We start from the raw sequence: 24,443 nt of genomic DNA on the forward strand, positions 1-24,443 counted from the left end.
TTGTCTGTAGAAATTAAATTAAAGAATTAATTTTCTTACCTATTAAATATAGCTTAACCTTTTCATTTTGAATTCCTTCGTTGAGAGATAAGAGTTTTCAAAATAAATGAATAGCTTGCGCTTGGCTCAATAGGCTCGGCACAGATATATATATATATATATATCCAAAAGGAAATGTTCCTATCTTGTTATACTCATCTACTTGTTTTAGTTTGGTTATCTTGTATTCATTTCCATTGGAAATGTTCTGTGGGTATCAAACAAAGAGAGAGGTATGGGCTCATATGGCAAAAGATATGGCCCAACAACCAAACCAAACCGCATCATTTGTTGTGTTGGATTAGATGGAGTTGGAGAAGTTTAAGCAGTTAACTGTGATCTTAGCTTATATTTATCAAAACATGTAAATAAAAAATTCTCACCACTGCATTGCAGTGATGGAGTCGTAAACCCCACAACATGAGACCGCGAGCCCTTATGTGCACTTGCATTGCCCTACTGGGTCCATTTCTTTGGAAGAGTTGCCTCAGATGTCTAATCTTTTGTATCAGATAGAGCTAGTTCTCTATGCCTAATCTGTGATTAGACTACAAACTCATAATCTCTAGAAAGAATATAACTAGAAAGGTAAACGATAACTTATCGCAAAACGCTAAACCTTAATTGGAACGTTAAATATTCAAGTATCTTGTTTGGATTTTGGACTGGACCTCTGGCTTCAAATTTTATCGGCCCAACACATAGTCCCTCATTTATATATGATCGTTAGTTTCTTATCCTAAAAGTCATATCCAATTAGCCATTTAGTTTATGTTCGGCTTTGATGCCAAATCTGGTAACTTGGACATATCCAAAATATGCCGAGATTCCTTAGACTCTTAAATACGCATCAATTATTTGGCTTTGGATGATCCGAATCTGTACGGATGTCGCGTCCTCGATTACCCAAAGGAAGAGTGTGATCGTCTGTAGCGTCAGCTGTATGAAAATCCCTCCTACATTGGGCGTTAAATCCGCATGAATTTTGGCCATACAAAGGAATGGAGTATGATGATTGATGCATCTTGCATGCACTTCGTGAATACAGGAAATCCAGCCAGGGTTTAACAAGAATCTTTTATGTAAATATTCATCTAACCTGCTGATCCGGTCCATCTCGGCCCGGCCCATTGATTAAGCCGGACCGAAGACGTTCGTACAGTGGGTGCTGCATAGGATCCGACTCCCTAGGCGCGACGATCCACTAGACTTGGCAACGAAGGAAGACATCCCACGCTGTTTGCCGACGTCAGCGTGACGGGATTCCCAACGCATGCAGCTCTCTAAGGAGATCTCCTCTCATGCGACCGCCAAGAGAAAAAGAGAAAAGAGAAAGAAGAGAGAGAAAGAAAGAAAGAAAGAGATGGGAAAGCAATCAACTAGATGATCTCTATTTCCGCGTTGACAGATAGCTACGACGACTACGACCACTTCACATCCCCTCCCTCTTCTCCACCACCACCTCATTCACACCTCCATCTCTTCTCAATTAATAATTAAAGAAGAAAAAGATCCATCTCTTTAGTTCCTCTTCTTAATATCTCTTTAGCCATGGATCAATACCACCACCTTAACTTCCATACCAACCCCTACCTCAACGTTAACCCGCCGCCGCCGCCCGATCGTGAGAGGCTCCCCCAGTGGAGCCATGCAGAGACCATGGAATTCATCTCCATTAGATCCGAGCTCGACGAGTCCTTCATGACCACCAAGAGGAATAAGCCGCTTTGGGACTCTATCTCTTCTCGCCTACAGCTCAAGGGCTTCTCTCGCACCCCTGACCAGTGCAAGTCTAAGTGGAAAAACCTAGTTACTCGCTTCAAGGTAATCCTGTCTTTGTATATACATACACACTTACATATATATATATATATATATATATATATATATACATATATAGCTAGCTTACTTCTCTGAATTGGTTGCATGGTTTTGATATAAAGTATGTTTTCAGGGAAGTGAGGCGACGGAGCAGGAGGGGAGCAAGCAGTTTCCTTTTCACGAAGAGATGAGGAGAATTTTTTCTTCAAGGATGGAGAGATCTCTGCTTGCTTTTGATAAGAAGGGCAAGGAGGTGCGAGTGGGAGGGAAGGATTGGGATGAGGAGGAGGAAGAGGAGGAGGATGAGGAGGAGGAGGAGGAAGAGAGGGGGAAGAAGAAGAGGAAGGTGGTGGAGGTTAAGAAGAGGGGGTTGGAGAGGGAAGTAGAGGTTGCCTTAAGGGAGTTTGTGAGGGAGCAGATGGAGATGGGGAGGAGGTGGTTGCAGGCGGCGGAGGCGAGGGAGGCGGAGCGGCGAGCCATGGAGGAGGAGTGGAGGAGAGCCATGGTGGCGTTAGGGGAGCAGAGGGTGGCGTTGATGAAGGGGTGGAGAGAGAGGGAGGAGGAGAGGAGGCTGCGGGCCGAGGAGCGAGCCGAGAGGCAGCACGCGCTCGTCACTGTGCTACTCGAGAAGATCTCGGAGCAAGGCGTGTAGAGAATTTTTCTAGTGTAAAAGAGCATCCATCTAGTCTTATGTTGGTGGTGATGATGATGATATCGATCATGGAAGGAGAAAAGAAAAGGTTTGTGTACCATGTACAAGATTGTCATGTATCTTTTGCTTTTATACCATGCTATCTTTGTTTGTTTCTCCTTGATTTGGTTCTTATATCTAGTCAGATCACCTCTTTGTGTTAGTAAATTAAATGTGTAGGTTAAATATCTTCAAAGATGGATGTAGCTTTAGAGATGCCTTGCTTGTTCCGAAAGGAAGAGCATTTGATGCCATGTACTGTCATAAAAGTGCATGCTATAACGAATATTTCTACCTTCAACTCTTCAAGTGTCTAGTAATCACTTCAAGTACTAGAAGAAGATATATGGGGAGCGGAGCAATTTTTTTGTTTGTTTGTTTTAGTGAGAAAGTTGCAAAGGGAATATGATTAATTCAAATAGTCTTCATGGATAGAGATCTGTTTAGCTAGTAATGAAGGAAAACAAATATTCTTGCAATAATTTGATCATATGACCAGCTGAAAGAACTGCTAACATAATCTGGAAGTCATATCATCGATTCATAACAACCAGCACAAGAGTTAATCATATTACTAGGCATGAGTTGTTAGTTATAGTACTCATTACCTAAACAATTTGCTTTCTTTTCAACTCAATCATGCATGCATCGATCTGATTGAAAGAAGTGCTAATATGAATGGCTATTTTAATTTTCTTCATAGGCACCTCATACACTTCATTTGTATGATGATAATTGCATGGAGGACTATTTTTCATCTATCCTAATTGTATCCAATATATATATATATATAGGGTTAGAAAGCACGCTATATAATTAATTAACTAGTACTAAATTGCTTGGTTATTGACGAAGACACTAATAGTGATTTCTTACTTCAAGCACTTTAGAAGAACATCACAAGGTCATTTCTTTCGGCATAATTGGGAAATATAGAAGACTCGTAATGTGAAACATATATAAGTAGAGTACTGTTTGGCATAATGCTTGATGATCCTATGATCATTTCAGGTTTGATCTCTTCCCCTGGTAGCTCGAGGAAATGTTGGACAAGAATTCGAAGTCGAGAAAGACATGGAGCTGAAGTTTATCTTGAGGTCGACTCTAATGCATCTTTTAAAAGGACTCCTATATACGGCCAGCAGAAATCACGTTTAATGACTTTCTTCTTTCCAGGCCGAGTTTTTTTCTTCTTCTTCTTTTTCCGCATGACTTCTGATATCACTTTGTTTCTTTAGGCAATAATTATTGAACCTAATTTTGTTATTATTGTTTGATCTTACTGTATACTACTTCACCTATATATAATAATAGCTTAAACAGCTTGGAATACTGAATTAAGGTTCCTAATTTTGTTCATTAATTCTTTCTGAGTTATAATTGGTGTTGATGCCATGCATGATTTGCAGCTCTTTGCATGCGATCGATAGCTCGTGTTAATATAAACTTTGTGGATGATGCTTAGAAACCTAATTAAAGAAGTCAAGACGTTCCAACATAATTGACTAGCAAAGTGTGCAACCTCCATGGTACATTCTTTGAAACAGCCCTAGGGTCAACAGTCAAACCCTAGAGGATCTTTCCTTATACTAAAATTTTAGCATGACCATCCCCAACTCCCAAGAAGAAGAAGTAGAAGAAAATTTATATATCAGAAAACTTGTTCAACAAGTAGGAATCTACGCCAACCGCTTCCACGCCTTAAATTAACAACTATATCACACGAGTAATTTCTGGAAGAAGTTGGTGAACCTTTCTTGTGATTCAAGTTGCCAATTGATGTATATATTGTCATAGGATAGAATTAATTAGAGCCCATTATTTTGTAGTTCTTATGAGCCCTAAGGTGTTAAATCTGTCGTTATGTCTAATTTAAGCTAAATAGAGGATTTGTGATAAAGAGCTTCCTTTTAGTTTTATTACCAGCAAGATGTCTAGTAGGAGCTTTTACTAAAAAATTAAAAATAATAATAAAGTTTTAAGCACGAAATATTTTGGGCCTTTTAGTAGTTGAGATCGAGCCCAGCATATTGGGCCGAAACCAAGCCCACTTGTATCACATATCAGAACAATTGTTTACCACAATTGGTTTAAGAATTATTGCACCTAAAGTGTTGAACTATTGCTCATTTTAAAATAGACTCTCTCATTTGACTTATAAGTATGTAAACATATTTGAAATATTTTTCCCGTTAAAATATTTATTTAATAGTTTCCGTTAACAATATTAATGTGACCATCTTCCTAAGCTGTAGAAATTAAATATAGTAAAAGCCCGAATCAATGAATGCCTAAAATTTGACAGGGGAAAGCAACTGCCAACGACATCGAAGAATTGGAAGGCATCGAATTTAATGGTGATGACGTGACAACTCACCAGTTTCATATCGTACGTAACACTAGATCCTGTCTTCTGGGCATGTTTGTAGTCATCTCTTTCTCCCATCTTTGACTTGGGAACCCCTCAAATCTCAATTCACACTAGTCTTCCATTCCCACCCCCTTTGATTTGGGTACGAGCTCTTCTACTAAAGATATTGTTTTTTTTAATAAATATATTATTACTTCTGACACATTTTGGAGGAAAATAGAAAAAGAAAAGGCATGTACAATGTCACAATTTGATGACATAGTTGGATAGTTCAGAAGTTGCTTCGCAGAGAAGTTGATCAAATAACTCCATCTCTATCGTAGATGCAATCTCCTTAGCTTCTTCTGAGCTGCGGTACGTCCCTCTCGAGACCCATCTCGATTTGCAAAAATCTTCCTGGGCTAACTCGCAAATGTGTTCCCAGATGTCACTCACATCCGGACGAACAACCTCAAACTTCGTTCTCCGTTTGCTTTCTTCGTGATCTCTAGTGGATTGACAATTTCTTCGAAACAAGCAATCAAAGCTCTCGAAAGTGGATGACAACGCTTCCCTGCTTCTTGAGCATTCCAGTGGCTTCATTTCTTCTACATCTTATAAAGAATTTAACTAGTCACTAATAGCAACACTTCGAAAAAGAAGAAGAAGAAGAAGAAAGAATCATGTCATTAAAAGATTGTACCAATACCTGAGGTGGAGTACTCTTCATCTGCATCTGGGTGATGCAGCACGGAAACAGGACTCGAGTTTTGAGATATGCACTCCATCTCTACCTTGCTCCGCGAAGATCCGAACTTGGTCTTCGTAATGCTTGAATTTTCCAACATAAATGGCGCTTCTTTGCTACTTGTACTCTGTTTTCTTCGGGTTTCATTCTCTTTCTGGCAATTCTGCTGCTCTTTTCTCTTACTCTTCTTCCTCTTCTTTCCAATACTTCTCTCTCTTCCGCTTTCCTTCACCGATCCATCATTTTGATTGTACTTTTCCACCTTAATCTTGAAACCCATCTCGGATTTCCTATAATTCGAAGGAAAGTTGTCCCCTTTCCCATCAGGAGCGAAGCTAAGAAGCAAGAACTCCTCGTTCTCCTGCCGCAGAAACGTTGGCACTTCTCGGAAAGACGTGGATGTCCTCAACGGAGAGAGATGGCTTCTTTCGCCCAGGAATCCGGCCCAGCTCTCGATGGAATTCGTCGATTTACTTCTCCCAATTGTGTCAAGAGGAGGAGCTGGAAATGTCGGCATTGAGTCCAGACCCATGAGTCGAGCCACAATGTTTGGACTCTGAGATGGCTTCAGCTCGGCTGTTTGCTCTCGTTGGATGACAAATTTGACACCATTGCCTTCATCGCCGCAGCCGGAATGGAAACTACTACAAAGAAGGCGGCGTAGGATCCCGGAGACGCATCCGGATGTGGCTTCATTTGCGTTCAAGTCGAAGGAGGAAGAGGAAGGGAGCTTCATAGTGGGAGTTGGGAAGGAAGAGCTGGAGAGGGATGTGTTTGTTTGTGTGTCTGTGGAATCTCTTTCACTTGATGGATGGATAGTAGATAAAAGTGGGAACTTTTCGTTTCACACCTCACCCTTGTGGCTTATTGTGATCTTGGTCTGTCGTTTATTATTTTCAAATTGACTCCTACTTTTCTCAGAATTGTCGAAAAACACCCCACCCCTCGATGAAGCATGTTAAATAAATAGGCTTTAGACTAAAATCTAACGTAAACCTCTGTATAAACTCAAAAAAATTACCGATCCATAGCTTTCCTCTTCTCCAAATCGTCTCCTTTGCTCTTGTAAAAAAGCACAGTGCCCGATTTATAGATAGTGGAAAGAAAGGAACCTCATCGCAAGAAACCAATAAAGCAAGGTGTCAAAACGAAAAAAGATCACTAGAGTAGAGTAAGAGTAGAGGTATATTTGAATTGGGAGGGGAGGGAAGGAATCGTAGGAGAGGCACAATAACAAGAATAGAGTGATGGGATGGAAGAAGGATAATGATGGTTTGAGTCATTGAGAAGGGTGTTGTTGCTGCGGCCTGCGTGGGGTCCAAATCCGGGACGTCTTTTGGTATAGAAAGTTTCTTTGGGGCATTTTGTCACACCACACCACACCACACCACACTGGATCTGAAAATGGGTTTCTGGGTCTGCTGGTAAATATGGATGGGGGTGTCAGAGGGAAGGAGGGGTTTCGTGTGACCCAAAGCCGGCAGAATTGGGTGTGGCAGCAGCCGGTGTTTCTGACTTGCGCTGCCTTCTGCCGACATCTTGCATCCCTCTTCCTCTCAGTTGTACAGTCAGCGCAGGGACTTAGGGACTGGGAAATTTGACCATCAATCCGTGAGACGCTCGTTTTGTTACATTCTGATGTCACGCTTCACCATAGCTTGTCGGTTGATTTTAAATATATATATATATATCTATCTATCTATCTAACACTTATTATTAGCCTTATAAAATAAATGCTATGAATTCAACTTCTTTCATAAATTTTGAGCTACATAAACACATTTTGGACACATTAGTGTCGGTGTTTTCTAGGAGAATAAGTCTAATTGTCCATCAATTTATTAGGGATGACTCATTCTTTTTATAGTTAGCTTATGAATTTAACCTTTATTTTTTAAAAAAAATACATGGGATTTAAAGATTAGTTAATGTTATAAAATCCTATATGCTGTTATTAGGACATCCTAGGCATCTACCACATTTATAATACATTAGAATGAAGTAAGAATACAAGCGTCTGACTTGGATTTAGTGGGAGAATATTTGGCACTATATTTTAGCCCCCTGATTAGAAGAAAAGAAAGAATGAATGCCTTCAGTCACAAAGTTGATTAGTTCTGTTTATTTTGATGATTTGCTTTGGATCAAGTGGCTAACATTCCCCTTGTCGGCTTGGGCCTTTGTCTGCGAGCGGATCCTCTGCAGGCCCCACTGCAGGAACTTCCTGTAGACCGTACTTGGCTTTAGTTCAAAATTTTCAAAATTGTTATGCATTTTAGATCAAAAGCTAGTTTGTCTCCAGGAATCTTGCTTGATTTAATCGTTGTGGCTCAGTTTATGCTTGCTTTAAATTCTAAAGGGACAGATCACTGAAGCTTAGTACATAGGGCGAATTCGGAGCTAAATGCAACCGAGCAATCTCTTTCTGGGCACTAGTTTATTCTCCAATTCAAACTCTTCGTTCACCTAGCTCTTTAGGAAAGAAAATTACTATACTGGACAAACAAAGTGTTATCTATATGAAGCTACCCAACTAACAAATTTAACTTTTGAACATGAGACAAGTTATAAGTGTATCCATTTATCCAAAAAAAAAAGGAAAAAAAAAGTTATACTTGTCTCGACCCTGCTTCTTTGAATGTCTTGTCTAGTGGCCCACTGCCTCATTCATACCCCCCCAATTCCTGGGCCTGAACCCGTTAGAGTGATCTTGAAATGACATTCTATCATATGCAATGACATACAGAAATATTACCAACAGCAAAGAGAGCCTAGAAAGTTTCCTTGTTAATATAATGCACATAAAGAATTTTTCAGAAAGTATTCCGGTAAAAGAAGGGTCAGTCTCAGCATACCTAACCATATTGGAGGTCCCTTGCTCAGCCCACTGAGCTTGCTATAAGAATGCTGATATCCTATTAAGAGTGCCCAAATCCTTCCAGGATTTGCTCATCTGTCATTTTCTTCTGAGAAATTACCCATCTGTCAACCCCCATCACACAGTTAAACTTATCAATATCAAACAAAGAAATAGAAAGAGTAGAAGGAAGCCAGAACACCAATCAAGTTAGTGCTCATTTTATGCTTAACAAAACTATCAGATTTAGCATATCATTCCAATATAAAAAAGAAAAACAAATCTGTGATTTCCTCCGACATTGCTCCGGGAGTTATTGGGAAGCATTTCATGTGCTCAAGAAAGCATCAATATCAGTACAATATGAATAAGAACCTACTACTTTTCAGATAAATTACAATTTCAGTACAGTACAATATGGAATATCCAGGTTCATGAGTGCCCTGCTAAGTTTTATTATGAAGATTTCAGAATCAACAATCCGATAGTAGTGTTGACTAATAATAATTCAGTAAGTATAAATATTCCATCTGTATGAGAGATGAATAAAGAACACTAAAGAAGATCAGTTATAGAAGGCCACACAAGCGTGGCCTAGAGCAGAACTGCTTTCCATTAGCTTTCACCAAGGCCATCACTCCAGCAGCCAAGCCCACCCAAAATATGGAAGAAACAAAGCGGTGTGTACTCTGCCCAGCTGTTGGCAAAAAAAAAAAAAAAAAAAAACATAATTTGCTTGCTTCCTGGAAGTGCTATAGTATTTTGTGAAGTCAAAAAAAAGAAAAAAAAAGAAAAAGGATCACCTTGATTCAGAGTAAGCGTAGAAATGGTAAGACCCCCAACAATTACAGCTGATGCCACCGGAAGGTACTGCAGTGTATAATTATTGTCACAATGTCAGGGTTGCCACTAATAATATGTAGAGAAATAAGGAATCGATTGTGATTAAGGGATGGAACATAATAGGCTCAGTTGGCATGCCCCTGCGTGTCCTTGGAACGTATTGACATGCCTTTAACATATCTCTAATATATTTTTTAGAACATAAAAGATATTTTTCATTTAAATAAATATACTAAAGCCTATCCCAAAGTCTTTTATTCTTAAATTATTTTTGTAAATGGACAATTTTATTAAAAATATAGAAATATAGTTAAATAGAAACATTACTCAGACACATAATAATAGAATACATTCATTAATTAACAATAATTATTAATAATTACAGCAAAAGCCCAGCTTAATGTAGAACGACAAGAAGAATTAAATACTTAATTTATCGTTACAATAATAATATGAGAATGCTGCAACAAATACTATCGATAATCCTCAAAACTCATCCACCAGTAGTATTGTTCGTTGTAACATCTCACATAATTCTTATACAAATATGAATTTTATAATTATGATATAAAGTGATATGGAATTATTGAACATACATGAAAGTGACTAACACCGAAAGCATATTATATGCATATGTAAATTGTGAATATGGAGTATAATAAGAATATTGTGACTCCGATGCCTGCGACTAATATGATGACAATGATAATAATGAACTTATCTCATCCTATGAGCACACATCCTCTGATGTTCTGCTACTTATAGGCTCAAGTCATTTCCTTATCTGACTGTGATCATATTGAGCATGAGATGGTTACTTTTCTTTCATTTGTTTCTGATAAATTTTGTCTCGTGTTTGTCTAAATCTTGCCTTGTGATCTTTGATCTTAGGTAATATACGCAAAATTTTCCTCCTCTATAAGAGTAATAACTCTTTGAAAACATTGTGTAGCAGAGACACATGCCTTTCCCCATCATTCCTATTTTTTCTTTCTTCTCTCACCTTCTATCACCTTCGTTCCCATTTTAGTAAAGTGGGCTGCCAAGTGACAAACAAAGAGACAAAAGATTAACCCTTAATGGGTTATTGATTTATTGGACCCTTAATGGATTATTAGTTTATTGGAGTATCACTTTACCTGTGCCAGTTGGCATGATTCAGCATGCTTGTTCTGCCGGGTATTGTGCCCCATCAACATGGCAAGTGCCGACCGGCACGACTAACCGTAAGTAAACTATTGAGTTGAAAATTAATTTTGCCTGAGCATTTGAAATTAAACAAGAAACAATTGAAACATTTAGTTGTTTTCTTCACATAGGCCTCAATTTTGCATTGAGATGAAGTAGCAGATGAACCATCGAAAATTTTAGCATAGAAGCACCTGTAATGGTAATAATTTTAGGACCCACTATAAAATATTCAACAGTGTCCTTCACTGAAAAATGTCAATTCTACATTGAGGGTAAATGGCAGATAAAGGTCTATGACCTATTTATACTATATATTTCCATGGAAAGGTTATAAAAAAGAACCAAAATCCTATGGCTGATTGTTCTCTGACAAACTTCTGAAATGATTAACTAGTAAAGAGTGTTGCAATAAATGCTTACGGAAAATGTTTCAAACCCATTCAGATGGAATGGAGAAGGGCCATTTTTGCTGACAGTATAATGACCACTAATAAGATCCAAAGCATCCTGAAAAAAAATCATAAACAAATTGATAAAACTTAGTGCGTCACAGTGCCATGGAAGTGAATAGTGCACTCATTTCCAAGTTATGATCCACACACGAATGCTTTGACATGAGTATAATGCTCAAATAGGATGATAATGGCATGTGGATACATTGGCAGTGTATAAAGTTGCATATAGTAAAATGATCATCTCCTAAAGCCAAGTACAACATGTAAATCTGTCTAGTCTCCAAAACGTGACATGGGCAAGTATTAGACAAGGGCGTCAATCACCGTGACAAAACATATAAGAAAGCACAAAAGATTAAACAGTGAGGATATTACATACTTGCCGAACTCCATCTTGAAAATTGTTCAAATAATATCGTGAGAGAGCACTCATCCCATCCTTTATTAACCCAGGAACAGTCTGTCTCCCATACCTGTATGCCATAAGGACACAATTAGCCAAATGGGAATCTTGAACATCAAAGACATACATGGAAGAACTTAGAAGTATCCAGGGTCATATGATGTACCTTACAATATCCCCTTTCAGGGCACAAGTACCAGCATACTCCAAGCTTATCTCATCCCCATGGTCAACCCATACTAGCACACATGACAAAAATTAAGTACACATAACTAGCTCTGAAGTAATTGAACAGCAAAGCTGTATCTAAGATATGTTATAATACTTTACTTACTTTTCTTAAACATATCATAAACTTCTTCGTACATAGGTATGCATTCAGTTGAAGAAAAGACTCCCATTTGCAGCAGTTGGGAATCTAGTGATTTCCTAGCAAGAAGACTCTGAAGAAACAAGGGAAATGAAAAATATACTTAGATCTTAGAACAGGGGAGTTTCAATTTCAAATCAAAGAAGCTCTAACAAACCTGGGTGACATTAGTACGATCCAGGCAATCAATGCAATTAGCCCTAACAATTCCACTCTGCTCCAATAGAATTTCTCCTTCAGTGTTGACAAGAAAGTAACTGCTCAACTGGCACAATAATGAATTAAGAAAATAATACATGGAACAAGTACACCTAAGAGCATTTGAATTTTGAAGGAGTCAAGAATAATATCTGAAGCAAATAGAAAGACTAACTTCTGAAAAATGATTTCTCATTTAACTTAATTACCCTTGCTTTTTGACGCTTTCTTTAATTTCATCATAAAGAACTTCCAAATCATCAAAATTCCCTTTGCCACAAGTGTGATGGAAGTCAAATTTTACGTATCTGTTGAAAGAAAAATGTGCAAGTCAGCTTATTTGACATATTAAGATTTACTTAAACAAAAGAAAGGAACTCATAATAAGGAACACTGAAAGCAACAAGTCTCTAATTCTCAAACGTAGGATTTTAAGCTCTCAAGATTAGCCAAAAAAGAGAGGATATGGATCTAATTTCTAATGTTCCCCACTTTTAAGTTCAGTCAGACCACTCAAAAGAAGTATAATCCTATTCTTGCCAATTCTGCACAGGTTTGGCACATTCAATAGAAGTATAGATGAGATAATCCTCTTTGTCAGGATGAGAAGTCATTAGCATGAAAATCCTCAAGTTCAATACTTTGGAGTCTGTCAACACAAGTAGCTGGCAACAGGAAATTCCTCTCTTTAGCTTTAAACAAGTGCTATAGCACAGTATTCGTTCTATACTTTTCTTTACTTTTGTTTCATTCCGGTAAATAACAAGAATGAGAATATGGGTAAAACATCAAGCCACATTTATTAGGCATTCCTTAGTTGCCAAAGGTAATTTCATCATAGGTATTCCTTAAGATGATGCTTCACTATTTTTATAATTCAAATTCCTATAAATATATTATTCTTTATGTTGCATGTGTTTTTCATATATGATTCGGTGCATCTCCAATAACAATGAAACCTCCATTTTTCTTGTGATTCTTTATTAAATGTTATTAAAGGAGGTCCTACTGGATATCCACACAGAATTGGCTTTAGATAAGCTAATGAAACTTATAAAATAAGATGATTACAGAATTATATCTAGCTGACCTGATATGAGGAAATCTCTCCATCTCAGCAGCGAATGCACAACTTAGCTTCCCTTCATCACCATGCTGAAACAGTATGATGAACAATTAATTGTTACCAGATTGATGAAAGCAACAAGAAAATGAATCTTAAACCCATCTAAAATTTCCTCTCGAAAATAACAACGAGGCTAACCGACAAGTGCGCTAAGATAGGCAAAATACGGGTAAGGTCGTAATCCAATGAAGATTGACCAACAACAAACTATTATGCAACACAGAAAGAGAACTTACTTTATCGGTCAGGTCCAAGATCACTATATCCCCATATCTTTGCATGAGATCATGGAAATGGCGTTGAACAACCTTTGGCTACAATCAAGAACCTGTCTTCTGAGTAAAAGTATTCAAGCTCTTAATAGAGAACAAAGCAGAGTATAGCATCTGTACCGTCTCTTCATGGTTGATTATATTAAGATGTGGTTTATAGCTCAAATCCACTATCTGCTCCCAAAGAAGTGGAATCGAACCTCGAACCTGCCACAAAAAGGTTAGCAGTTCAGATACGTAAGAAAGATGAAATTATAGCATCAAAGTAGTGTCCATGAGTCCATGTACTGACAATTATTTTACCTCAACCCATGTCAATACAAGATTGGATAAAAGATATATAGAGCTGATAGAATACCGAGAGAACCATGTCAGCAGTAATTCTTTTTTTCCCCAATAGTACACTATCCCAAACTGATCCAAGACACTACCTACTATGACTCTGATCTGTTCTTATCAGATGTTGTATCACACGATATCCACTTTATAAAACAATTTAGTGAGCATTTTGAATAGAATAACTAAATAGGAAGAAATCTACCAAAAAGAATACACCTGCTTGGATTACCTAGTCAAATAGCTTACACATGATAACAGAAAATATCTTGAACATTGCAACTTCTTTCGGCAACTTTCATAGAAATATGATCAGAAACTACTTTCCATCTAAAGTAAAGTACTTTATATATTCTTGGCATGTCTATCCTAATAACAGGTCGGAACATCTATTCTGCCTGGTGAATGTATCTGTTAACCAACATCAGCAAAATTGTTCACTTAGTTTGTGGTTTCCGAGTATAAGTCACCTGCAAAAATGAGGATCTGAAACCTTCAAACTCAACTAACTGTTCAGTCTCGATAAAATTAGCAGTGGCTCCTTCAAGATTTGCTCCTCTTCTCCACATTCTTGTTCCTGAATTAGATAATACCAACAATATACCAATCATATCAGAAGTTTGTCAAGAGATATAGTAATATGCTAAATTTAAAATTATTGTTTCAGTATGGTTGGCTCAAAGTAGCAGGAAGATTGGGATTTCATGCCATCCTTTTAGACATACCCAGCCGTCTGTTGCATCTCCTAGAGATCAATGTAACTTTAGTAGAGGAACCTTTTAAGGTGAAACAGGCAGTCTGAAAACGTAAGCCACTGTTAAGGACAGTCTCTAGTGCATCTGAATCCACAAATAGCTGGATCCCTAACTACGGAGTCAAAAGGCGCGTGTACATATTTACATACTAAAATGGAAAAATTTGACAGACATTGACAGTATGTATATCAGTATATTAACCACAGCAACAAGTACAGAGAACATGCATGATAAGAAAATAAAAGGCACATACAGAAACAAATAAGAAAGAAGAAAGTTGCTATGTCCACTTCCAGAAGAAAACAACATTTTTAGGATATTTCCTTGTATCAGAGGAATGGTGAATGCATCAAGCTGCATAAGAAAAGAGAAAAATGAACATCATTGGCAGAACAAATAACAAGTTCACAACATAGGAAATCTCTTCAAAGTTGTATAACCTTTGCCTCAATAAGCTCCTCCAATAAGCTTCTGTTCCAAATAAAGCGGGGATCTGCCTGGAAAAGGAGACTAATAAAATGACAAGGCATTGTACAGCTAAATATAATTGAAACATCAAATACTCAAAAAGAAACATGACATCACATGGTAAAACTGACCTCAAAAGTAGTGATAGACTGATAGCCAAGAGTCCAACAAATACCAGGATAACATTGAGAAGACCACATTCATTCACAAAATATCTCTAGAATAAACTAATTAGGCGAATACCATTCACACCCATTTCCACAAAAATTATTACTTAAGTCGTGAAATATTATAGACCGCCCTAAGCAATCAAGCACCTCAACCCATTTATGGCCATCTATATTTGCACCTTGACCATTGTTGTAACTTTAGCCATCTAAAAAACAACTTCAAGTTCAGTTTTCTTCCCTACTGACATACTGTATTCAACTGACTTTTCTTTTTCTCAGTTTCTGAACCAACAGCTAGTTACCTTTAAAAAATTAGAACTGAAACTGACAAAGTTCACAATTTCATATGGTACAACGGAATCTGAAGGAGATAAAGAATGGAAAGTTATAACTGAAAATAAACGGTTTGTTTCCTAAATTAGAACTTGAAAATGCAAGTTCCATCTGAAGAATATTGATATCATTATCTTTACTACTCAGCGCAAGATAAATTCTCTTGTTGATCTTTTCATAAAGGAAACATAAAAACAGTAATGCAAACCTATGAAACAAAGACAATACCTCTACAATACAGTTTCAAAGAGAAACAATCAGATGACAAAAGGAAAAGAAAAGGACTTCCTTAAGAATTGACTAGAAATTTGAAATTGAACTGAAGAAATTGTAGATATGAGGGCAGGTAAGTAACCTGCTAAATGAAAATGCAAAACCAACCAACTATGCACTCAAAATCACACAGTGGTGAAACATTAATTTGTTATTTAAAAAGAATTGCAAATATTTTTGTTAAGAACTACAAGAACTAGATTAAACCACCAGAAATCTGCCTATAGATAGAGGGGGAAGGTGGATAAGAATTCTGGCCACCTCTAGATATTTTGAACTTGACACTCATGGCCTGCTATTGTTCCAATGCTATATATAAGTGATCTGCAGTAAACCAGCGAAACAATAAATGCTAAAGGGTAACTAACCTGCTTCCAAAGTGGTTTATAGATCCTCTCTTCAGCTAATTTGGACGTCATCTGCAAGCTAGGAGAAAGAAATCTCAGACTTTGAAATGTGTCATACATGAAGACCATCTATTAACAATAAATGCATATGGACCACAACTAAAGTCTTTCACCAAATATAGCACTGTGTAAAGTCCGAGATCAAAGGTCCTACTTTCATAGTGTATAATCAAATGCATGACATTGCACTTACTTCAGAGTTAAATCCCTTTCATATGAATAATATAACCCATGAGTTTCTTCCACAGTTCTCAATAGAGACATGAAGTATGCCTCATCTCTTTTCTGCAAAAGAGCATCTTACAGAAGCAGGTCAGTATACCAATGAATAATATGAAAGAAGACCAAGTTTATTGCCATGTATCTATGAATTTCAACATCAATCAGACTGATAAAGAAAGTACGTACTTCTTGTAAAGTTGAATTCTTTAAAGCTTCATTGCAGGACAAAAATCTCATAGATTTCACACAATAAATAGAGGAACCGTGATAAACACCAACTTCTTTTCGAGAAGTGATAACCAGTATGTATGTACCTGGCTCAAGATAAAATTTGAGTCATAAGATGAAAAAGAAGAACCCTACAGATGATTGTAAAATAAGACGATAATATCAAGTGAAATATGACCGATGGGGAAAACCATTCGGCCAAATTTGATAGCAGTCTGCTAATTCCTTCAAATAAAAGCACTAACTTTTTTACATACCAACCTATTCATGTTTCAAGAATCAAAGAGCTATTTACATATAGATATGATAGTACTATCCATCTCAACAGTGCAATGGAAAAACTAATTAGTTTATATACTTGCACGATGGTAAATACCTGCAAGCAATCTTATAGTGCCAACAACACCATAAACTGTCGAAACTTTAGAAGGACTTTCACTGGTGACATCTCCTGTGATGACAGACCAAAATAAGCATCAGGTGCACTACCAGATTCCAAGGTCGACAGTTACAAGTTAGATCATCAAGTTATATATTTTTTATTATATTTGCTTCTAGAATAGATAAAGTAAGCGCAAGAAAATTCAATTCCAGTTTGGGAGCTCCAAAACTATAGAATTATCACAGATGTACACTTCATGCTAACCAGAAACAGAAGAATTTTAATGTCCCAGCTTGTAAAAGGAAGCACTTATGCGTGCTATAGTAGCAGCATTAATCAACAGCAGTTATATTCTTCTGGGTAATTCAGTGATTTCTTCTGCTAGTGGCCACTAGTATAAGTGGTGGCAACTCCACAGGTACACTACATCTCACTTACATGAAAGATTTACGGTGCGTGGAAAACAGAAGGCCAGAGACACTTTAACTATTCTAGGAGAAGAAGGCCAAAGATCCCAAGATATGAAGGTTGGCAGCTCATCTGAAAACAAGGAAAGAGAAGAACTGAAAGGAAGGACTAATATCTACTTCTACCATTGTGAAGACTGGTTAAATAAGGAGAACCTACAACTGGAAGCGCAATTCCAGCAAAGTTTCTACAAATTCTTCCGATTTATCATCAAGTAGAATATGCCCCTAATCAACCTCCACCAACCCTAATCCTCCTCTCTACGACTAACAAGCATAAAGAAAATTTGCAAGCCCATCTTCTAACCATCCCTTAGCAGCCTACATACAACAAAATCAGAAGGTAAGATAAGCAATTCTATGCACCAAGAACAACTAAAAGAGGTCGCCTATTCGTTTACACGAATAAACGACAACATCTTGGTCTAAATTAACAAGTAAGTCAAACAAGCAAGACCAAGAAACAAGACGGCGGAGTCCAAAAAAGTAACAAGATTCAATTCATGAATTGAAGAGGTTGTAGGAATCAACCGGATAAGGGCTGGAGAATGCCATCGGATCGATCGATCGAGAAAACGTGGGCGGGGGCGTCGGGGTCTGTCGATCGAATCACGTACTTGTCCGGGAACTCGCGGAGCTCCATCTCTCGGCAGCAGAAGCTTCTAGGCTTCCGGTCACCGCCATGACGATCGCCGTGCTTCGGCTCCTCCTCTTCATCCTCCCCCATTCTTGAAGTCTTCTTGGGTTCTTGAATTATGCGGTACATCAAAGGAAAGGAGTTCTATAAACCCGAGAGTTGCCGGAACGAGTCGTGGTCGTAACCGGTCGTTGGGCGTCGGTGTCAACGCAATTAATGGAAAACTAAAGTCCGACCCGTGAGTCCCAAACCAACCGGATCCGACATTAAGCGGATCCATTTGCTATAGGAAAATTCACTGTAAAATACTTCCCTTTCCATCCCCCCCCACCCCAACATCAAAGCGATGGAGTCAACAGCACTGCAACCATCTCCGAACCCCTCATACCCACCTCTCTTCCGTATCCCCAGCCACCATACTTCTCCTCCATCACCACCATCCCCATCACACCCACCCAATATCCAAATCCCTCTACTGGACTTACACCATCTTGATTTAACCCAACTCACAACGGCATGCAAGGAGGTGGGTCTATTCCGGCTCGCCAACCACGGCGTCCCCTCGGACCTCTCAGCCCAACTCATGGATCAGGCCAAGGAGCTTCTCTCCTTATCCTTCGAGTCCAAGAAGGCTTCCCTCTCTCACCCAGTCGCATACTTTTGGGGCACCCCTGCAGTTAAGCTGAGCGTTAAGAATCTCAACTGGCTCGAAGGGTTACATGTTCCTCTCGGCCAGATTAGCTCCGGCGGTGGTGATCTCCGATTGGGTGGCTGTGTCTCCTCTCTGTCGTCGTTTATGTATGGCCTCACTTAATCTGCCCCTTTTTTCTTCCTTTTTTCATATCACCACCTAAATTTCAATATTATTGTGTAAAAGCCCCTCCCTTCATATCTATTTTGATAAATTTCTGTAGATATCTGGTGGATGAATACGGGAAGCATATGGCACGCATTGCAAGAGTTCTCTTCGATGCACTGAGAGCTGACCTCAAGCTGGATAGCGAGCAGTTGACTTCCTATCTATCCGAGTTCGATGGCACATTTCGAGTATACCGTTATCCGTGCTGCCCTGACGTCTCCAACTACTTTGGAATGGAAGCACACACGGATAGCTCAGTCCTATCCATTGTAAACCAAGACAACGTAGGTGGCTTGCAAGTTCTTCAGGATAGCGCTTGGTTCAACGTAACACCTATTCCGGATACATTTATCGTAAATCTAGGCGACATGATGCAGGTTATATATATATATATATATATATATATATATATATATATATATGCATGTCGAATTGAGATGCTAAAGCATTAGTAATATGTTCTAATGACTTTGTTTATGCGATTATATTAGGCCATTAGTGGTGACGAGTACAAAAGCGTCGAACATAGGGTGCTTGCGAATCGGGACACTGAGAGGATATCCCTGTGCTATTTTGCGTTTCCAGTGGAGGATAGTGTGATTATTAGTTCAAACTACAAGCCATTTGCTTACAAGGATTTCAAAGCTCAAGTGCAAGAGGACATCAAGACTACTGGATCCAAGGTAGGGCTGAGGCGATTCAGGATTGGCAATTCAAGCTAGATCTTCGTTCTCACGTAACTATGCATTCACTGCATTACATTCTGACATTATGGGACCAAAAACAGAGAAAGAAATTCTGCAGCAATTGTTTCGAATGTGAATTTTGCAGTTTGTTGTGCATAAATTTGGATATTATTCCTCAAACTGTAAGTTAATGACTTGCTCATTCTACTGGAATGAACCAATTCAATCGTGTACTCTCACAATATTTATAAGTCACAATTGACAGACCATCTTATTTTTGCCTGTCATAAGTATTTCTACAACTGAGATGAAGGACCTACTGGGTATTGATCAGATTAAAGGCGACTTGCTTTTCCCAATACCGCAGGTTTGAAACTCGCAATCCCAGTTATTTCTCTTGCAGTCACCAAGCTGTTTATATCATAAGTGCCTTCATATGTATAAATAGGCTCCAAATCACAGAATGCCTGCACTCACAAGAGCAAGAATTAGAAGGCATTTAATTAAGTATCTCAAGGAAAGTAACAAGTAGTTGAAATGAGTTGATATTAGAATATCAGTCTAAGGAAAAGAATTTCTTGCACCTTTGCCACAAGAAAATCAGCCAGGATTCCATTACCACCAAGTAATTCTCGACCAAGAGAAACTGTCTCCCTTGCTTTTAAAGAATTCCATGCCTAAAAATCACATTTGTGAATTTCATTTAAGGACAGAGTTGATGGAAATCAATCACAGCAATAGTTACTGATGAAAAGAAGAAAGAAGTATTATATTAAGCTCAAATATTAGACGGACCTTCCCCAAACTAGCACGACCTGGCGTCAAATTTCCAGATTCATACAACTTGCACAGACGCCAGCCAACAAGAAGCATAGCTTGAATATTACCAAGCATGCGAACAAGCTTTTCTTGGTTAAGCTGGAATGCTGCTAATGGAGCTCCAAACTGCTTCCTCTCTCGCAGGTACCTATTTTAGTTTATGTTTTAGGATATACATACATACTGTAGAGATTAGATATATCTAAAAGAGAAATGATTATATACCGATGGCATATATCAAACACTCCCATCGATATGCCAATAGGTTGCCATGCAACCATAATGCGTGAAACAGCAAGAACCTGCTTCAAGCAAAGAAAAAACAGATTACACATTGAGAGAGAGAGAGAGAGAGAGAGAGAGAGAGAGAGAGAGAGAGAGAGAGAGAGAGAGAGAGAGAGAGAGAGAGAGAGGAGACTAACAACAAATGGTTTGCATTCTAAAATGGTTATCTTCTGCCCACCTTAGAACAAACAGATCATAAATCACAATACCTTATTTGTATCCTGAAAGGAACTGACTCCTGATAATCTATCTTCGTCGGGAACGAAGACTTTCCTTAACACAATATCACCATTCTGAACAATCCTCAGGCCAATTTTGTTCTCAATCTTTGTGGCTTTTAATCCAGGAGAGCTTTTCTTCACAATAAATCTTCAAATAAAGAATAATAATACCTTGTCAATTTTCACTGCTTCTTTATATTCTAAAACAAATTTAACTCTGAATTTATTTCCATGAACATTCATCAATCCAGCTCTGTTCTGTCAATGAAGCAGGTATTGTAGTGGATGTTGTACAATAAAGCTCACGAGCATTAGAAACTAGGATATCTGCTTACCCATTTATCTGGTTTGTGCTTGTGTTCCGAGCAAAAACAACAAGAACATCTGCAAAGGTACTGTTTCCTATCCAGCGCTTTTGGCCATCTAACAACCAACCTCCTGTGACCTGCTCTACGAAATGATATGATGTATTGCAACATTAAGCTTTCAATATTTCCACAGAAAAGAAATAAGGTCTACTAGCAGAACAGTTTTGAATGTTTTGCAGTACAACTTGCTTTGATTTGTCAACATCTATACTTGATTATCAAACCTTTGTTGCTGTGGTTTTCAAAGAGCTAGCATCACTTCCATAATCCGGCTCAGTCAAGGCCTATAAGATATAAATTGTCTGGTCAGATAAATCCTCCTAAACAGACATCAAATTTGTAACATTGACTTACCCAACAAGCAACAGTATGAAATTGTGCTAATGATGGTAAGTACTTCTGCTTTTGTTCTTCTGATCCACATAGTGCTACTCTTAACAAAAAGGAGCAAAAAAGAAAAGATGGAGATCAGTTCTTGAAAACTGCAACTAAACATTATTGCATAATTAAAGCTGAAGTATCATATAGTGAAAAGAAACTTCAAGATTTACCAATTGTAAGCATTGCCAGAGAAGAATGCACCAAAACAAATGTGGAACAGCTTGCATCAACTCGGGCAATTTCTGCTGCAGCCATAGCACTTCCGGTGATCGACAGCCCCGGGCATCCATAACCCTAACATGGAAGATGATTACAATATCTTAGAGAGCACAATTAAAACTCAGCCAAATAGTTTGCAGATGAGCAGAGATGAGCCAAGCCACTTTTCATTCTCTTTTCCTCTCTTACAGGGCCTTGGCAAATTCGAGCAAGCTCGAGCTCTAAATTTTGTATTCATGTATTTTGCTATTTAAACCGAGCTAGGCCTTATGAATTGAGCCTATAAGAATTTCAAGCAAACTTGTGCAAGAACTCATTTGTTTATGAGTCGAGCAGTACCTTAATTGTCCCTCCAGCAACTCCCAAACCGGCCAATTTAGGAATAACATGAAAAGGAAACTCTGCTTTCTCCCAGTACTACACACAAAAATTAAGGAGTCATAGTATCAAGACCAGAAAAGATCTACATATTATGCCCAGAAAAGATATTACTAAGATCAGCTAACCAAGGAATATTAGAATTGCATCTTATATACCTTAATCAATGCTCTATGCTCAAAATCTCATCTAACCTACATTTTTTGAAAGTTAAGTTCACAGAAAGTTTCATGGCATATATGTTTACTATCATATGCATGACTCAGAAGCATGTTCATATGACTGATTTATTTGGGTTAAGAAAGTTCCAATGAAGCAAAAAGACAGAAGACTGAGAGTTAAAAGCAACACCACATGAAAATGTTTTTGAGGTTATACATGATCAAAATAAGGCCAAAAGGAAACTTCCTTGTAACAAATAAAATTATAACTGCAATTGGTTATAGATAGCGGCATGTATAATAAGTATAATTCCACTACAACCAAATATATTTAAAGCAACTTTGCTCCCACATCATCAGAAGAAGATGCCAATTATTGTTTAAGCTGTCTACTTCATAGTCTAACAAAAGTGAGGCCAATGACTATACATACAACAATGCATCCTATGCAACTTCCACATGACTTCCACCTCTATGGCCTCCAAGCCATACAGCTTACAATGTCTAGAAATGTTAAGTAGATATACCCCTGCCATTATTGGAGCAACTTCTTTCTCCATAACCTCTCGAACTTTCTTCCGCAAGGTCCTTTCTTCAGCATTCAGCAAATCATCAAACTGATAGTAGTCTGATACTGCAATTGATACAAGAATTTATGCCGTTTGAGTTTGACTGCTCAGTTTAGTTTTATATACGGGAAAATACCATATACACGGAAAAAAAAAATCTTCCATTTGATCCTATCCCAATATATGGGATAACTCCAGTACATTGTCATCCTATTCCACATCATAGTTAATTGCAATGCCTTAAAAAAATAAAAGTTCGCAGTAAACAGATATAATTATTATGTATATATATAAATTTTTTAATATATTTATCATATGAGTTACTAAATAACTTCCCCACCCGCCCCCAACCCCCCCGGGGGAAAAATCTCCTGGCTCTGTCACTGATCGGATACCATCTATACAACCTAATCTTAATGTCAGAAGAAAACTGAAAAAAAAAAAAAACAATCCGTCCCCAAATACATGTAAAGTTGTTGAGCATCACAGATGAAAGACAGAAATTTGGAACACGAACCATCAAAATAATTTCATCTTTTTGATGTACCGAATCTAACAGAACCACAAATCAAACCTGGAGGGGGGAAAATTGACGCCGGTGTTGCCTGAGGAAACGCAACGGAGATATCCAGCGGCTGGAGTCCATCGCCATGTGAATCATCTGTCCGATCTTTCGAACGATCACATGAAACATTAGGCATGCAAGAAAACTAAGCTTGCAAGTTAAACAACAAAGGGGTTAATCATAAAAAATAGAGCTTAACCTTGGTTGTGCGATGAAGAGGCCATGGCTCGAGATCGAAGAAACGATTTGAGTGACTAAGATTTCCTTTTGGAGCTTTTAGTTGCACCGGAGAAGACAGAGAGAGGGGGAGGATGCGAGAACCGAGAAGAGTAGAAATTTGAGGGGAGTTGGGCTCGGGCACGTAGTACGGGAAACAAAGGATCGGGGTAGTTTTTAATAAAGGTCAGGGATAGGATCCTATGCAGGCATATTTGTATGAGATTCGTATAGTAACCAGGTTGCTTTAGAGATTCGGACTTCGGCCTTTACTTGCTGACGTAGCAATAAATACGGGCAACCTTTCCATAATGTGACATGTGATTACGATGCGATAAATTAGCATTGCTTTTGTAACAGCTCCTTTTTCTTTTGCTTTTAATCCTGATTTTTTTTTAAAATAATTCTTATCCAAAGAGCATCTCGGCTCCAATTGGATACGCTTAAAAAATACTGATCTTATCAGTATTTTAAATAAAATACTTAACAGTTAAATATTTTATTTGGGACTACAATAAAATATATATTTTTCTATTTAATAAATAAATTTATTTTGGCAACATCTCTTATTTGTGACTGCAAGCGTGCAACGAACCTTACCCTGTTTATTGACTCCATTATCGTAAGCATACGTAGACCCTTGTCCAATAATCCGAATCGCTGCATTCCATCTC

The 24,443-nt window shown here is 38.0% G+C and overlaps 5 protein-coding genes across 12 annotated transcripts; 2 read left to right on the forward strand and 3 right to left on the reverse strand.

The window, feature by feature from the left end:
* Positions 1 to 1,287: 1,287 nt before the first annotated feature.
* LOC140781203 (trihelix transcription factor GT-3b-like) lies at positions 1,288 to 3,914 on the forward strand. The gene is made up of 3 exons (XM_073127084.1): positions 1,288 to 1,863; positions 1,994 to 2,600; positions 3,563 to 3,914. Exons 1-2 carry the CDS (start codon positions 1,591 to 1,593, stop codon positions 2,510 to 2,512), a joined length of 792 nt encoding a protein of 263 aa, XP_072983185.1. The 5' UTR covers positions 1,288 to 1,590; the 3' UTR covers positions 2,513 to 2,600; positions 3,563 to 3,914.
* A 1,160-nt stretch (positions 3,915 to 5,074) lies between these two features.
* On the reverse strand, positions 5,075 to 6,385 carry LOC140781201 (uncharacterized). 2 transcript variants are annotated; one of them, XM_073127083.1, is made up of 2 exons: positions 5,611 to 6,385; positions 5,075 to 5,509 (listed from the first exon to the last, which is right to left on the reverse strand). In XM_073127083.1, exons 1-2 carry the CDS (start codon positions 6,383 to 6,385, stop codon positions 5,166 to 5,168), a joined length of 1,119 nt encoding a protein of 372 aa, XP_072983184.1. In that variant the 3' UTR covers positions 5,075 to 5,165. The 2 variants fall into 2 exon arrangements, with proteins under 2 accessions (XP_072983184.1, XP_072983183.1); XM_073127082.1 differs by having other exon boundaries at positions 5,075 to 5,515.
* A 2,485-nt stretch (positions 6,386 to 8,870) lies between these two features.
* On the reverse strand, positions 8,871 to 18,224 carry LOC140780973 (phosphoinositide phosphatase SAC8). 2 transcript variants are annotated; one of them, XM_073126707.1, is made up of 20 exons: positions 17,937 to 18,224; positions 16,933 to 17,007; positions 16,515 to 16,642; positions 16,300 to 16,391; positions 16,068 to 16,125; positions 14,896 to 14,952; positions 14,776 to 14,809; positions 14,426 to 14,506; positions 14,171 to 14,277; positions 13,485 to 13,571; positions 13,329 to 13,406; positions 13,057 to 13,121; positions 12,176 to 12,274; positions 11,926 to 12,025; positions 11,733 to 11,841; positions 11,565 to 11,637; positions 11,375 to 11,468; positions 10,961 to 11,047; positions 9,310 to 9,376; positions 8,871 to 9,203 (listed from the first exon to the last, which is right to left on the reverse strand). In XM_073126707.1, the coding sequence occupies exons 1-20, from the start codon at positions 18,169 to 18,171 to the stop codon at positions 9,076 to 9,078; spliced, it is 1,854 nt and encodes a 617-aa protein (XP_072982808.1). In that variant the 5' UTR covers positions 18,172 to 18,224; the 3' UTR covers positions 8,871 to 9,075. The 2 variants fall into 2 exon arrangements, with proteins under 2 accessions (XP_072982808.1, XP_072982809.1); XM_073126708.1 differs by lacking the exon at positions 10,961 to 11,047 and having other exon boundaries at positions 17,937 to 18,197.
* LOC140780974 (acyl-coenzyme A oxidase 4, peroxisomal) lies at positions 16,515 to 23,958 on the reverse strand. Of its 4 annotated transcripts, XR_012107616.1 has the most exons (15): positions 23,753 to 23,916; positions 23,563 to 23,658; positions 22,947 to 23,053; positions 22,220 to 22,297; positions 21,832 to 21,955; positions 21,635 to 21,708; positions 21,505 to 21,564; positions 21,248 to 21,357; positions 20,901 to 21,060; positions 20,632 to 20,708; positions 20,383 to 20,554; positions 20,172 to 20,264; positions 19,908 to 20,054; positions 16,933 to 17,007; positions 16,515 to 16,642 (listed from the first exon to the last, which is right to left on the reverse strand). XR_012107616.1 is itself a non-coding variant. In XM_073126709.1 (13 exons), the coding sequence occupies exons 1-13, from the start codon at positions 23,775 to 23,777 to the stop codon at positions 19,923 to 19,925; spliced, it is 1,308 nt and encodes a 435-aa protein (XP_072982810.1). In that variant the 5' UTR covers positions 23,778 to 23,958; the 3' UTR covers positions 19,733 to 19,922. The 4 variants fall into 4 exon arrangements, 3 of the variants coding, with proteins under 3 accessions (XP_072982810.1, XP_072982811.1, XP_072982812.1); XM_073126709.1 differs by lacking the exons at positions 16,515 to 16,642; positions 16,933 to 17,007 and having other exon boundaries at positions 19,733 to 20,054; positions 23,753 to 23,958; XM_073126710.1 differs by lacking the exons at positions 16,515 to 16,642; positions 16,933 to 17,007 and having other exon boundaries at positions 19,733 to 20,054; positions 23,563 to 23,649.
* On the forward strand, positions 18,378 to 19,877 carry LOC140780976 (gibberellin 2-beta-dioxygenase 6-like). 3 transcript variants are annotated; one of them, XM_073126714.1, is made up of 3 exons: positions 18,378 to 18,840; positions 18,957 to 19,278; positions 19,393 to 19,877. In XM_073126714.1, exons 1-3 carry the CDS (start codon positions 18,389 to 18,391, stop codon positions 19,621 to 19,623), a joined length of 1,005 nt encoding a protein of 334 aa, XP_072982815.1. In that variant the 5' UTR covers positions 18,378 to 18,388; the 3' UTR covers positions 19,624 to 19,877. The 3 variants fall into 3 exon arrangements, with proteins under 3 accessions (XP_072982815.1, XP_072982816.1, XP_072982817.1); XM_073126715.1 differs by having other exon boundaries at positions 18,957 to 19,227; XM_073126716.1 differs by having other exon boundaries at positions 18,957 to 19,185.
* Positions 23,959 to 24,443: the final 485 nt, after the last annotated feature.

Source organism: Typha latifolia, chromosome 2 (genome assembly GCF_019914945.1).
Source record: "Typha latifolia isolate L0001 chromosome 2, TyphaL0001v2, whole genome shotgun sequence".
NCBI classification, from domain to species: Eukaryota; Viridiplantae; Streptophyta; class Magnoliopsida; order Poales; family Typhaceae; genus Typha; species Typha latifolia.